The sequence below is a fragment of the Chlorocebus sabaeus genome, chromosome 11 (assembly GCF_047675955.1).
Source record: "Chlorocebus sabaeus isolate Y175 chromosome 11, mChlSab1.0.hap1, whole genome shotgun sequence".
Classification (NCBI taxonomy): domain Eukaryota; kingdom Metazoa; phylum Chordata; class Mammalia; order Primates; family Cercopithecidae; genus Chlorocebus; species Chlorocebus sabaeus.
In genome coordinates, this window is record NC_132914.1 from 125,498,240 (window position 1) to 125,512,801 (window position 14,562).

Genomic DNA, 14,562 nt, shown 5'->3' on the forward strand with positions numbered 1-14,562 from the left:
CCCCACAGACATGCAGTGAAAAATGATCCTTTCTTTCCCCTCTGCGTTCTAGTCCCCTTCCCAGAGACACCGCTGTGATCTGGTGCCTCGCCCCCTCCGCACACACACACACAGGTGCACACCCGCATCTGTCTGAGCCCGCACCCCGCCTTCACGCTCCGCTGCGCGCTGCTTTTCCCGGCTCAGTGATCCAGCTAGGAGCTCTCCCCGCAGCAGCTGCGCGGGACTTTGCATTCCAGATGTCCCCAGCCCTCCAGGCTAAAACAAGGGCCACCTGAAGTTGAGGAAAGGGGCGTGACGACCACCAGGTCCCGCAGTGACCACGGGAGGGTGGAGAGAAGGGGTCCAGCTCTGCCTTGAGCGTCGGGTCCCCGGGCAGGACCCTCCCGGCCGCGGGCCGCTGGGCACCCGGGCAAGAGGCTGCGAACGCTGAGTTCCTCTGGGTAGGCGTGGACCCCCGGAGGAGCCGTCCCAGCCGCCTGGGAGGATCCCCCCTCCCCGCCCCGTCTTCTTTCCCGGGCACACCCTCCCTAGCCCGGGCGGGGGGTTCTCCATCTGCCGCCCCCGCTGGCGGGCAGGCGCACTCTCTCCTCCCGCACCCTCAATCTGCCCGCGGTCCCGGGGCGCGGCGGGGGCGGGGCCCGGGCGGGGGCGGGGCCGGGGGCGGGGCGGGGGCGGGGCGGTCCGGCGGCTGCGGCGGCTGCTGGAGAAAAGTTGTCCCGGCCGGAGCGCGAGCAGCGGCGGAGCCGGAACCGCCAGAGCCAGAACCCGAGCCGCGGCGGCGTGGACCCGGCAGGGGCGGGCCGCGGACGGCTGAGACGCAGCGGGCCGGGCCGACCGGGCTGCGGGAGTGGCCCCGGGCATGGGGCGGCCGGCGAGGGCCGCGGACGGGCGCTGCGCTTCAGGCTGGCGGCGGGCGGCGTGAGCGGCCGGGACGCAGGATGCGCTCCGAGGGTGCGGCCCCCGGGCCGGCGGCGCCGCTGTGCGGGGCGCTGAGCCTGCTGCTGGGCGCGCTGCTGGGCAAAGGTAAGGCCGGGGCGGGTGCGTGGCGCGCCGACGCATGCGAACTTCCCGATTCCGGGGTGGCTCGGGGTGAGGGCAGCCGAAGCGAGGGGTGCGGCGGGGGCCTTGGTGGGGGCGCGGGTCCCACCAAGAGCGCCTCTGCGGATGCAGAGCCGCCCCTAATCCAGAAGGGCGCTCCCAGCTGGGCGCCAGGATCCGGGCAAGTTAGGCTGTTACCGAGTCCCCAATCTCCCACCCCGGACCCCCCAGACCCAGAGCTGCCCCACGGATGAGGAGGGGGCGTGGCTGAGGGATACGGTGTTTGTTCCCCATCCCTGAGTTCCGTAGGGACCTGCCCCAGGCCCAGCACAGTCACCCTGTGGAACTGGCGTCCAGGGGAGGGTCTCCGCTCTGTGCGCCCCTTCCTCCCGGCTGTGTGCTCCCTATCCACAACTCCCCATCCACAGCTTCAGCATTGTGGGGCTGGTGCTCCAGAAGGGAAGGCCCGGTTCTTTGCATCCCCTTTCCGCAACCGCTAAGGTCTCCGTGCTGGCCCTAGAGGAACGCGCACCATCGCGCAGCTCACCAGGGACCCCAGCATGGCAGAAACCAGGGGCTCTCTGTGGGCGCCTTCAAATGAGTCCTCTGTGGTTTGGGAGCGCGGATGGGGAGGTGGGTGCGCCCCTCGCGATGGGAACTAGCTCAACAGCGGTCCTGTCCGTAGCTACTTCACCTCAGTGTCCTCTTCTCTACAATGGGAGTGGCGGCCCTGCTTTGGGTTGCAGGAATTTAAAGGCGCTAATGTATGGCGCCCGTAGGGCTCACAAAAGGTAGCCGTGCGGTTATTTCGACCTTTATTATTATGTGCGTGTGCGGCCGAGTGGCCGCGCGGATTCGGCGGCGGGAAGGGCGGGTAGAGGCGGTCTCCGGCCCCAAGAGCCGCGGGGCAGGCGGGGAGGAAGGCCTCGGCTCTGCCAGGGACAGCAGCTGCCCGAGTCCCGGGGCGCGTCCAGGACGTAGGAAAAGGAGAGCGTCGCTTTCCTGCTGCCTGCGCCCTGGCGAAGGTCTCCGGTTCATTTGGTTAAACAGAAGTGCGCACAAGGGTGCCCAGCGCCTTCGCGTGGCGCCTCGGGTCCGGTGTCGGCCCCAAGCTCTGAGCAGAGAACCCTCAAAGCCACCCCTCTCCCGCCTAATGCTCTGAGGCTGAGCTAGAAACGCATTGAGAGACAAGTTGTCATGGATGTTTAAAAGTAGCGTTTGCTTTTCAAAAGTCATTCCGCACCGCCTGAAAATCCAGAAAAATCTACTTTCCTTGAGGCTGCGCTTGCTCAGATACACCAACGAGACAAGTTTGCTATGTTTTATGTAAGTGTTCCTTTCTTCTAGGAGCTCCAGGTAGAGAGGAGGGTGGGGTGAGAGAAGAGGGAAAGGGGGGGCAAGTCGGGGTGGGGGAGTAGGAGAGGGAGGCACTTTTCTATTTTATTTGAAAGAGTCAACAGTCACAATCTGGTGCCTGAATTCTGCTGTTAATTAGCTCTAGGTTCCAGCGTTTCTAGGATTCAGTTTTCCTGGATGCAAAGTGGCCATTGAAGAATTCCCTTCCCAACCTACCTCCCGGCAGATTTTTTGATGATAAAATGACTGAATGGGTAGAAAGCACTTTGCAGAGGAAGGCGGTGCCAATTGAGCAGGGCGTGACCGACCTCCTCCGGGTTTTCGCCCCTTGCCCTTGAGAGACTTAAACCAGGCGAGGACGCTGGATGTTCCCTTTAAAGCCAGTGTGGACTGTTCTTCATTAAGGCTTGTATTCCGTGTGTGTGTGTGTGTGTGTGTGTGTGTGTGTGTGTGTGTGTGTGTGTGTGTCCAGAGGATTTTACTTTTGATTAAGAGAGTGTCTGTTACAGATGTCCATGTGTTCAGTGCTGGGGGCAGTGATTTGGCTGGAAAGGCAACTGGGACTGGATTTGAAGCTGATATTTGCACAGCAAGGGAAAGTACTGAAAACTAGGGACACAGCGAAGCCCCACCCCTATCCCGAACCGCCCCTGCCCTCTAGCTAAGTGCAACCTTGATCTGGTGGGGCTTTCTTTCCCTGTTTTTTGCTTTGCAAAGTTCACCACGTGATTTGGGGGTGCATATGGGCCTGCAAGTTATCATCTGCAAAATACATTTTCCGTTTGTTTCTCATGATCAAAAGCAGCAGTTCATCCCCCCCCTCGGATTCCTCCACATGTGAAGCGTTTGCACCGTAAGATATCTTCTAGAGAGGAAAGTTTTCTGACCTTGTTTACATTTCTGCTGTCTTTAAAAAAAAAAAAAAAAAAAAAAAAAAAAAAAAAAAAAAGCCATCTCTGTCTCTTCCTGCACACGGATTTAAGTGCTGATTTCTGGAATCCTTGAAACCACTGATTAATTTTTAATACCAATTGTCTGTTTATTTTTGACTGTGGATTTAGAGGCTTTGCAATTTGTCAGGGTTCGGAAAAGGCAGGATTGTTCTTGGGCAGTTCCATAAATAGGACAGAGCATTGAAAGAAAGAAATCTTTTCCTAAGATTTAAGACTTGGGCTGAGGCAGGAGAGACAAAACATCCTTGAATTAGAGGTTGATGTATTGACCCTCTATAAAGCCAGTGGAAGGGCGGTGCCAGGCTGAGATGCCCTCAGAAGTTTAGTGATGGTTATTAGTCACATATGAGACCTTCTGGGAAGGTTATGTGGGACCACAATATCTTTTCTGAAATCTGTGGGGGCAAATGTATTTCAAGATTCAGAACTATTGAGATCTTTGAATTACAAGAGAGAAGGAAAGATAGAAAAATAGAGGCATAAAGTCATATGCATGTGTGGTATGGCACCCTGAGCCTTCGTCTGGAGTTGTATCCTGTACTTGCACATCATGCTGACTTTGTATGCAATGTATGAGTCTTTACATAAAGTAGGATAATAAGACCCCAAATAGCTGGACTTCAGATCAGTGTTGGCCACTGAAAGAATTAAATACAACCAACCAGCCAAACCTTGGGATTGTCAGTGCTTTAGGGGTTTTGGGTTTCTGGTAAGGGACTTAGGGTCTATAGCAGGGATGAGAAATAGGAGGATGTCATCAGGGTGGAGAAGCCCCTCACAGCTTATCCCCATTCATGCTAATACCAAAGAATGATGCTCATGTCTTGTCCTGCATACACTTACAACATGTGTACACTTAGCACAGACACATAGATTTTCTTTTCATCCTTGTCCCTTCTTATCCCTCAAGTCGAAATTCCTCACTGTGTTTCCGCCTCTTAATAGTTATTGCAACTTCTTGGAAATCATTCTATTAAACGATCAGATCTGAATGTGTCCTATTATAGTTCTTTCCTCTATACCCACATTTCTTGACTATGCTTGCAAACTTCAGGACCTGCAGACAACTACTGTTTTATCCATACAATTTTTTTTAAAGGTTCCCGACTTTTAAAAATTGTGAGAGTTGGTTGGGCACAGTGGCTCACACCTGTAATTCCAGCACTTTGGGAGGCAAGAGGCAGGTGGATCACTTGAGGTCAGAAGTTCAAGACCAGCCTGGCCAACATGGTGAAACCCCATCTCTACTGAAAATACAAAGATTAGCTGGGTGTGGTGGTGGGGGCCTGTAATCCCAGCTGCTCGGGAGGCTGAGGCATGAGAATCATTTGAACCTTGGAGTTGGAGGTGGCAGTGAGGCAAGATCACGCCTCTGCATCCAGCCTGGGTGACAGAGTAAGACTCGGTCTCAAAATAATAATAATAATAATAATAATAAAATAAAGTGAAATGAAAAGAAATGGGAACATTCACATAAAAAATTAGGATTTCCACAATGTGTACATATATCAAGTCATCGTGTTGTACTCTGTAACTGTATACACATTTTATCTGTCAATTATAAAAAAGATTTTATTTCTAGTTTGCTAGAAGTTGCATATAGAATTTTATCAAATGCTCTTTTGCATCTACTGAGATGATCAAATAAGTTTTCTCTTTCATTATGAAAAACAAATTAGGATTTCTAGCTTCTCTCAAAAGTGTCGATAGTCTGCCCATCTTGGGTGTAATTTCTTTTATGGCTACCTTGTGCCGAAGCTGAGCAGGGATGTTCTCCTCTGGAGCATGTGTTTACTCAGGTCCTCTCTTCCTCTGCTCACTCGCCTGGCCCTTCCCTTAAGCAGCTGAGTTTTGCTTCAACCTCTTCTTCGTTCATCTCACTGTTCACTGTTAGCTTAATCACAAGGGTGGCTACAGTCATGCAGAGAAGAGCTCAGCACTCTCAATTATATTAGTAGTTAACACCTCTATGAGCAGAGGTTAAAACAGAGCCTTTGGAGGTATTAGATATTTTATCACATCCATACTCATAAAAAGCAAGGTTAATAAAAATGTATATTAATTGAAGTGAAGGAGAGTATTACAGAATTAATGGAATAAATGGAACATCTGATTGATAGAACATTTTTACAGCCATCTACTTTGTTTAAAAACCAGGCTTATTAAAATATAATTTGCACACAATAAAATTCACCTCTTTGAGTGTATAGTTCGAAGTTTCGACAAATGCAGACAGTCACGTAAACATCACTAGGATTGCGGTATAGAACATGCCCATTACTCTCCAAAATTTCTATTTGCCTTTGTAGCCTCCTCCTTTCTCTACCTCCAATCCTGGCAACCACTGATTTGCTATTTGTCTCTAGAGTTTTACCTTTTTCAAAATGTCATAAAAACAGGATCATGCAGTGTGCAGCTTTTGGACCTGCTTTCTTCTACTTAACAGGATGCATTTGATAGTCACCTATGTATCAATAGTTTGTTCCTTTTCAATGCTGAATGGCATTCCATTGAATGAATGCACCACAGTTTATTTATTTCATACTGAAAAGACATTTAAAATTATGCCAGTTTTGGGTAATTATGAAGAGTGTTGCTCTAAATATTCACTAACAAGTCTTCATGCAAACATATATTTTCATTTCTCCTAAGTAACTAGCTAGGATTGGGGTTGCTACTTTGTATGGGGACAGTATATATGACTTCGTAAGATACTGCAAACTCTTTTTAAACATAATTTTTTAGCAGTTTGCATCCCTATCAGCCATATATAATAGTTCGTTTGTATCTTCAGTAGCTTTTGGTATTATCCATTTTGTTTTTATTTTGTTTAGTCATTCTGATAGGTGTATAATAGGCATTTCTTTGAGGTTTTAATTTTTGCCCTCATGACTAATAATATTGAACATTATTTCTTGTGCTTAATTGCCATGCTTATGTTGTCTTTGGTGAAATATCTTTTTCAAATATTGTAGCCACTTTTTATTGATTATTTTTCTGTTATGATTTTTGAGAGTGCTTTATATATTCTGAATGCAAGGCCTTTGTCAGGTAAGTGTTTTACAGATAGTTTCTCCCAGTATGTGTCTTTGGAAGATCAGAGGTTTTACATTTTAGTGATGTTTAGTTTATTAATATTTTCTTTTAGTTATTGGGTTTTTGGTGTCACATCTAAGAAAGCTTTGCCTAACCCAAGGCTGCTTAATTCCTTAAATGTGTATAGTGTTGTTCAGGTCTTCTATATTCCTACTGACCTGTTTGTTCTGTCACTTATTGAGAGAAGAGTATTGAAGTCTCCAACTATGTTATGGTTTTGTCTATTTTTTTATTTTAGCTCTGACAGCTTTTGTTTCATGTATTTTGAACACTGTCTTAGGTACATACTTAGGATTTTTGTTGTTGTTGTTAAATCAATCCACTTCTATGTAATGCCTTTCTTTATTCTTAGAAATATTTCTTGTTCTATAATCTATTTTATCTGATATTAATAAAGCCATCTCAGCTTTCTTTTTATTGGTATTTTTATGGTAATGTCTTTTTCATCTTTTTACTTTTAACTCTTGTCTTTATGTGTAATGTTGGTTGTTTATAGGCAGCATAGAGTTGGGTTTCACTTGTTTATCCAATCTGATAATCTCTGTCTTTTAAGTATAATGTTTAGACCACTTATATTTAATGTAATTATTCATCAATTTGTATTAAGATCTACTATTTTGCTCATTGTTTTCTTTATGTTCCATCTGCTCTTTATTCTTCTTTACCTCTTTCCCTACCAGCTTTTATATGGAGTACTTTTTATAATTCCATTTTATCTCCACTACTGGCTTATTATTTATACTTCTTTTTAAATTTTAGTCATTGCTCTATGGCTTAAAAAATACATTTTTAATTAATCATTACTTGCATTCAAATTCTGTTACAGTGCTTTGTACGCTATATAGGAAATTTACAACAGTATATTCCTTATACTGTTTTCCTCTACTGTATTTTCAAGTACATGCACTCACATACCCTAGGTGTGACTAAGAGAACTGTCATTTAAAAATTACCTTTATGTCTATTAAAGAAGAATAAAAATTGTATTAACGGTGTTGCTTTTGTTTCTAAGTGGGTATTTCTGATGTTCTTAAAACCAGTTTCTCTTCAAGATGTTATTCTCCTACCTGTGCACTGAGCTTCCTTGTTTTATATGCCTTTAGGAACTTAGAAGTTGCTGCATTCAAGGAGAAAACAAATGTGAAATACAACCCATCTGGAGTCTAAATCAGCAAAATTTCCAAGACAATGGATTCTAGTTACTCTCCCAGAGAGACTGATTTCTTGTCTTCTGCAATGTGTACCTATATATTTTTTTTCCTGATTAAGGATGTTCTTAATGATGTGTTAGGAACGTTGAGTTTACACTTGCAGATGGCTGGGATCCTAAAGCCACCCAAAGACTTAATATAGAAGACCATGTCTTTTCTATGTATAACATTTTTTTCTTTCTTCTCTCAACACCCTTCCTCTTGCCAGCAACATGGTGAGTTACCACTTACGGACTAATTAGGAAGGCCCAGTGTCATAGAAACCAAAGCTTAAGTTTGAGCTTCTGTTCCACCAGTTCCTGGATGAATTGGTCAGAAGTCTGGTTGTTAGCAACAGAAACATCTTGATACCTTACTTGCTTATTACTAAGTAATAAGAGATTGGAAGCTCTTGACTCCAGAGAAAGCGGAAGGACAAGATTTCCTATGAGCGGGAAGCTGTCAGGTGCTGGGTTCCTGTGGCTATAATTGTCTGACTTCTTTAGGGTACCATGGTTGGAAAACAGGAACCATTTTACTTATTTTTGTCTCAGTGCTCATGTTTTAGATTCCAGGATGAAGGAAGCCTATGCCTTGGCTACACTTTTCACCTGGGTAAACTTTAAAAAATACCAATCCGCAGGCCTTATCCCAAACCAATGGAATCGGGCTCTTTGGTAGGGATGGAGGAGGGGTGAGTATAGAGGCAGGGCTGATCAGTTTTACTGTTTAAAAGCTCTGCAGGTGATTCTAACTGTCAGGGATGCACACAGATTGCATAGGCCCATCTCTATCTAGAAAGGTATAAGACGGCCTCATTAATAGTTCCATCATTTTGTATCCAAGGGGAAAGGATTTTCCTCCCAGAGAAAAACTGAAGGGCTGTTACTAAAAGAAGATGAGATGGATGCTGGATGAAAAATCAACCGATGTTCATTCCACTGGCCCTAAGACCAAGTGTATGTAGTGCAAAAACAAAGGACAGCTTTTCTGAGCCTCAGTTTTGTTTTATAAGTCAGGGTTCCCCAACCCTCTGGTCATGGTTTGTACTGGTCCATGACCTGTTAGGAACCAGGCTGCAGAGCAGGAGGTGAGTGATTGATAAGCGAGCAATGCTTCCTCTGAATTTACAGCTGCTCCCCATCACTCACATTACTGCCTGAGCTCCGCCTCCTGTCAGATCAGCGGCAGCATTAGATTCTTATAGAAGTGTGAACCCTATTGTGAATGGTGCATGGACCTAGGTTGCATGCTCCTTATGAGAATCTAATGCCTGATGATCTGTCACTGTCTCCCACTACGCCCCAAGATGGGATGGTCTAGTTGTAGGAAAACAAGCTCAGGGCTCCCACTGAATCTATATTATGGTGAGTTATATAATATTTTTTAAATATGACAATGTAATAATAGAAATAAAATGCACAATAAATGTAATGTGCTTGAATCATGCTGAAACAATCTCCCTACCCCCTTGTCCATTGAAAAATTGTCCTCCACAAAACTGGTCCCTTTTGCCAAAAAGGTTGGGGACCTCTGTGCTAAGAAGGGATAATATCTATTTGATGGTTGACAACATTTAATGCAAAAGTGGAGTAGAGATGCTTGGCACGCTTGATGAGTTTCCAGGGGCTGTTGTAACAAACAGGGAAGCTTAATGTAACAAAAATTGATCCTCTCACAATTCTGGGGCCAAAAGTCCAAAATCATATGTTGTCAGGGCCGTGCACTGTGCTGAGCCCCCAGGGGAGGATCCTTCCTTGCCTCTTCCAGCTTCTCTTGGCTCCTGGCATTCTTGGCTTGTGGCAGCATCACAGCAATCTTTGCCTCCGTCGTCACATAGCCTTCCATTCTAAATGTTCCTTACCTGTCTGTCTTATAAGGATACCGGTTATTGGATTTATAACCCACTATAATCCAGGATGATCTCATTTCAAGATCCTTAACTTAATGACATCTGAAAAGAGATTTTTTTCTTAAGCAAGGACACACTCACAGGTTCTAAGTGGACATTCGCTTTTGGGGCCATGCAAACTATTGCATGCGGTAAGACTTGGCACATAGTAAAGTTCAATAAATCATGGCCATCATTATTTGTGTTATTAAAGCCATGGAGATGAAGAATCCTCAGTACAACACAATGGAAACCTTACATAGAGATTTTTAAACAATAACTGAGAATAATTTAAAACACAAAGCAAAGAAAACAGAACTGTGCATTCAACAATATTGGGGAATAGGAAAAGCTGGTCAAGTGTGAGCTGTTTGTTTATTATAGACCTAAACAGAGAGTCAAAGGTTTATATTCTGAGACATCCCTTGACCACTTCATGCTTAACTACAGCTTAGGCATAATTCCATCTGGCTTAGTGTTAGGATGCTCTTGACACGATCTTAAGCACCCCTTCTCCCTCTGAGTTCTCAGAGTCATGAAAACCATCCACAGCAGGCCACATTTCTCTCTTAGGTTAATTTTTTCTCCCAACTCTGCAGTTTGCTTTTTTCATCCTTCTTGCTCAATGGGTCCCTCTGGCCCCATAATTATGTTTGCTTTTGCTGTGTTTCCTCACTCTCTCTGCGGACCCAGATGCTGTAGAAATGTGGATCGAACACTAGCCAGTTTGGCACATGGTATTCTACTAGCAAGTCTTTGAGGCAACAAGGGATTCTCATATTCTCAAAATAAAGGAACTTGAAGAAAACTGCCTCCTGCCTCAACACACACATGTGTGCATACACACACACATGCACACAAACCCAATTCTAGGCTAGTTTCTGCTCTTATCATTGAGTTACAGCTTAGTGATGATTTTAAGACAAAACAAACAAACAAAAAAGAAAAAATTCTTACTTATGCCATAAACAATGTATCCCTGAAAATGTGATTTTTGTCTCCACTGGAAACAATGAGGTTGGGTTTGACACACAGGAGCAGTTTTCCCTGTCTGTTTGATGGAAATGTTTTTTGAATATGCACTAAATTATTCAGTTTCTTATTCATGATTCCTCTAGTTACAAATGCCAAAACTTCAGCTTAAGCAAACCATACCAAAGTCAAAAAGAAAGAAAGAAAGAAAGAAAAAAACCACTAGTTCATGTAACTGCAAAGTCCAGGTAGACTTCAGGCACAGCTGGATCCAGGGGTCAAGTGATGTCATTGGACAGTTTCTGTTTCTCCCAATCTCTTGGCTCTTCTGTCCTCTTTGCTGTCTTCATTTTGGAGAGGGCATCATTGTCAACAGCAGCTCCAGGCTTATAGTCTGTCCACACAGCACACTCAACTAAAAGAAAGTTGATCCAACTAAAAGAAAGTGGCTTCTCACATGTTTGTAGAAAAAATTGCAGGAGTAGATTTTTGGCACTCACTGCGGTCTTGGGCCCATTCACTGCTGACTTAAGGGAATGGGGTTTTCTGATTATGCATATCTCAGGCACAGGAATCCTGGGAGCCTGGGGGTGAGGTCACTTCCACCCATACCACTAAGATAGAAGGTGTGATGATGCCCAAACACAGGTGGAGCTGTATCAGAAGATGGGGAATGAATGCTCAGCAGGCAAAACCCTATTCACCAACCAAATGAGCAAAACGAAGGGCATCAAAAGCCACTGGATGGCTGCTGCTCACAGGTGTGCTGCACATTGTGGGGGCAGCCCACGTGGGAGGTCAGCTCATTTCTCCTGCCTACACACAAACAACAAAGTCCAGGACATCTCAAGTTAGGAGGGTGACCTTCTTTATCTCCCAGCACGTCTCTACTTCTGGGTGGCATTTCTTCTTTTCTGCTTGTCTTGACCTTCATTCATTCTTCTTTCATTGATATCCATCCATCCAACATCCCTCTAATAAGAGATGGGCACTGCAATAGTAGCATCTTCTATCACTGACCTCCTCTTGCAGACAAGGAGACCTTACTTTCAACCTCACGTGCTCACCCCCAGGACTGTGGGAACCCTGGGCTGAGTTCCTAAAGCCTGCCAGTTTCTCATGCCACAGCTGTATACGTTGACCCTAAAAGGCCTGCCCCTCTGGCATCCTGATTTATGAGAACAAAAATCCCAGGGGAAGTCTTTCAGGGCATTTGTTCTGCTCCGGCTCTGTTCCATCTTTCCCACTTCCTAAGTGGTGATAGGCTCTTATCTTCAATTTATGTAAATCTTTTGGGTCACTACACAGCCCCAGGTTACCATTTTCTTTGTTTTCTACTTTTTAATTGTAAGCAATGAATTGACTCAGAGAGCAGACTTTTCTCATTTGCCTTCGAACTCAATGTTTTCATCTGTTGTGTTGATTTCCTATTAAGTAAATGACATTTCCTAGCTGCATTCTCTCACTGCCTTCTCCTCGTCAATTGTCTCCCTGGCCATGTCCTGGCCCTTGACCCCAGCCTGTCTCCCTGTGGCACTGATGCCATGGAGGTGACAGCTGGCAGTGGTTTGGCTGTGTGGTTGCCCGTTAGTTCTGGGTGGGAAGGGGTCCACTCTACCATTCACAGAGGCAAGAAGCCTGCAAACTTCAGCTTCTTACTAATCCCCCGTGGTCAAGGTATCCATGATGGTTAATTTTATGTCTCAACTTGTGTGGGCCACAGTGCCCAGATATTTAGTCAGACTTGATTCTGTGTGTGTGTGTGTGTGTGTGTGTGTGTGTGTGTGTATGTATGTGTCTGTTTGGGTGAGATTAACAAATTGGTGGTGGATTTTGATAAAACAGGTGACTCTCCATAATGTGGGTAGGCCTCATCCAATGAGTTGAAGGCCTGCAGAGATCAAAAGGCTGACCACCCCTAAAAGACAAGAAGGAATTCTGCCAGCCAACAGTCTTTGGACATGAGCCGCAATGTTAGATTTTCCTTGGGTCTCCAGCCTGCCAGCCCGCTCTACAGATTTTGGACTTGCCAGACTCCATAATCGCATGAGCCAATACCTTAAAATAAGTTTCTCTCAGTATATTCTCACCCTATTGGTTCTATTTCCCAGGAGAACCCTGACTAATAGAGGGTCCTGGAAGATCTGGTCCCAGGCAAAGGGAATTTTGTTTTCTCTCTCAAATATCTCACCTGTCTATTCTCCAAGCACACTCAATATTTTCATTCCTTGAAGGTAATGGATTCCCAGAACTGGCCACATAAAAGTAATAAACTTCAGAGACAGAATTGGTACTGTCTTTTTTAAATTATTATTAAATCACTGCTAATCCTCTAGAGACAGTACTTCCTAACTTTGTTCATTAGCCCGACTGGAAGATCTAAATGTCCACTATCCTCAGCAAACACCAGCTGCGTGTTTAGGCCCTTCTTGACCAGTGGTCAGATCATGTCCTTTGCCCTAAATTCTCTAGTGTCTCCCATCACATTCAGAGGTAATGCCACAGTGCATGCAGTGATCTACAAGACGCTCTGTAATCTCCAACCCTGTAGCATCCTTCTGACCTCATTTTCAACCCCGCACTCCGCTCCCGTCCCATGGGCGTGCTTGCTGGGCTCACCACCACAGATAGGCTCCCACTGCAGGGCCTTTGCATATGGCTGCTGTGGGGTAACCTCTAGATACCCGCATGACACACTTTCAGTTTCTCAGATCTGTGCGCCAAGAGCACCTCCTCATGGAAGTCTCCCTGTTCACATTGTCTGTTCTTCTCCATTCCTGCCCTTTCTGTGCCCTGTCCCTATATTGTCGTTTCTCTTTGCACTTATCACCTCCTGATAAACTATAACTTTGACTTATTGGGTGTTGTTACCAGAAAAGGGGTGAATTATTGAGACCAGACATAGAATGACATATATTCCTACATCTCCAACTTTGAGAGTGTGATCAACACAGGTCAGGAGAACATAGAAGAGTCATGTAAGCAAGTTGTATCTCTTTCCTCCTCAGAAGTCTACTTGGGTTAGTATCTATGAACAGAAGGCAGCATGAAGATGTATTTTCCTAATTGAGTTTGTGTCATACTTGCCTGAAATCAAGGGTAAGCAAACATCATTTATCACTCAGCTGTCAACCCAGGCTGCCTTCAATATCAGAGGCAAAATGAGACAGATACCAGAGGTGGCCCAAGTCCCAGTTGGAAGAGAGAAAGATGAGATCTAAAACAGGTTTGTTTCAACAAGTTAGGACCCCTTCCTCTCCAGACAGGTCCTGTTTGGGGGGCAAGATCAAGGCTTGGTAGTTACGCCAGCCTAAGTCAAATCCCTGCTCCACTGTGTAGACATGGGAAAGCCAGTTATGGCACCAAACCTCAGCTTCTGGGCCTGTCACTGGGGCTAATAAAATGTGTTTCATGGAGTTATTTAAAAGGGTCAAATGACCTAATGTTTATTTGTCTTTATTTTTCATTTGCACATTTGAATACAATCTCCATTGTTCTCTGACCTGCTCTGAACCCTAGGAGGCTGACCCTGCAAATGGCAACTCCTGGTTGTTGTATCTGCTGGGTTCCATGGGGGGCTGACCAGTGGGGACATGGCAAGAGATTGAAGGGCAAGAGAAAGGAGAAGCTGGAATATTTGGTCCCCACTCGCTCCTTGTTTGGGCCCATCTCTGGCTGTGCCTTTGTCTCCCCATGAATCTAACTCCTGTCGGGTGACCTCTGTTCAAGATCCCAGCTCCCACTGACCTTCAGGAACACTCCCTTCTCTACTTCCCCCTTCAGGTGAAGATAATGTCTATTTCTTATCTCTAGGTACCCAGCTTCGTTATTTCATTTCTTCCGTAAGTACTTCCTTCATAAGAGGGACTTTGAACATTGGAGTTGGATTCTCTTTCCTCCTGAGGCTGACATTTATACAAATAAAAATTACTCATACATAGTGGAAAATGGCTGGAGTTTTTTGTTGTTTTGATGTTTAAATAACCTCAAACATTTAGAACATTTCAAAAATAGGTGCCTAGAACTTTTGTCCCATGAACATCTCAGAGTAACTGGCTGAGTT

General features: G+C 45.3%; 1 protein-coding gene across 2 annotated transcripts in view; it reads left to right on the forward strand.

The window, feature by feature from the left end:
* Positions 1–703: 703 nt before the first annotated feature.
* TMEM132C (transmembrane protein 132C) overlaps positions 704–14,562 on the forward strand; it is a 434,383-nt gene continuing 420,524 nt past the window's right edge. For both annotated transcript variants that reach the window (XM_008005202.3, XM_073021221.1), the window contains exon 1: positions 704–1,026. In XM_008005202.3, the coding sequence (XP_008003393.2) occupies positions 942–1,026 (85 nt within the window). In that variant the 5' untranslated portion in view covers positions 704–941. The remainder of the gene's footprint in view (positions 1,027–14,562) is intronic.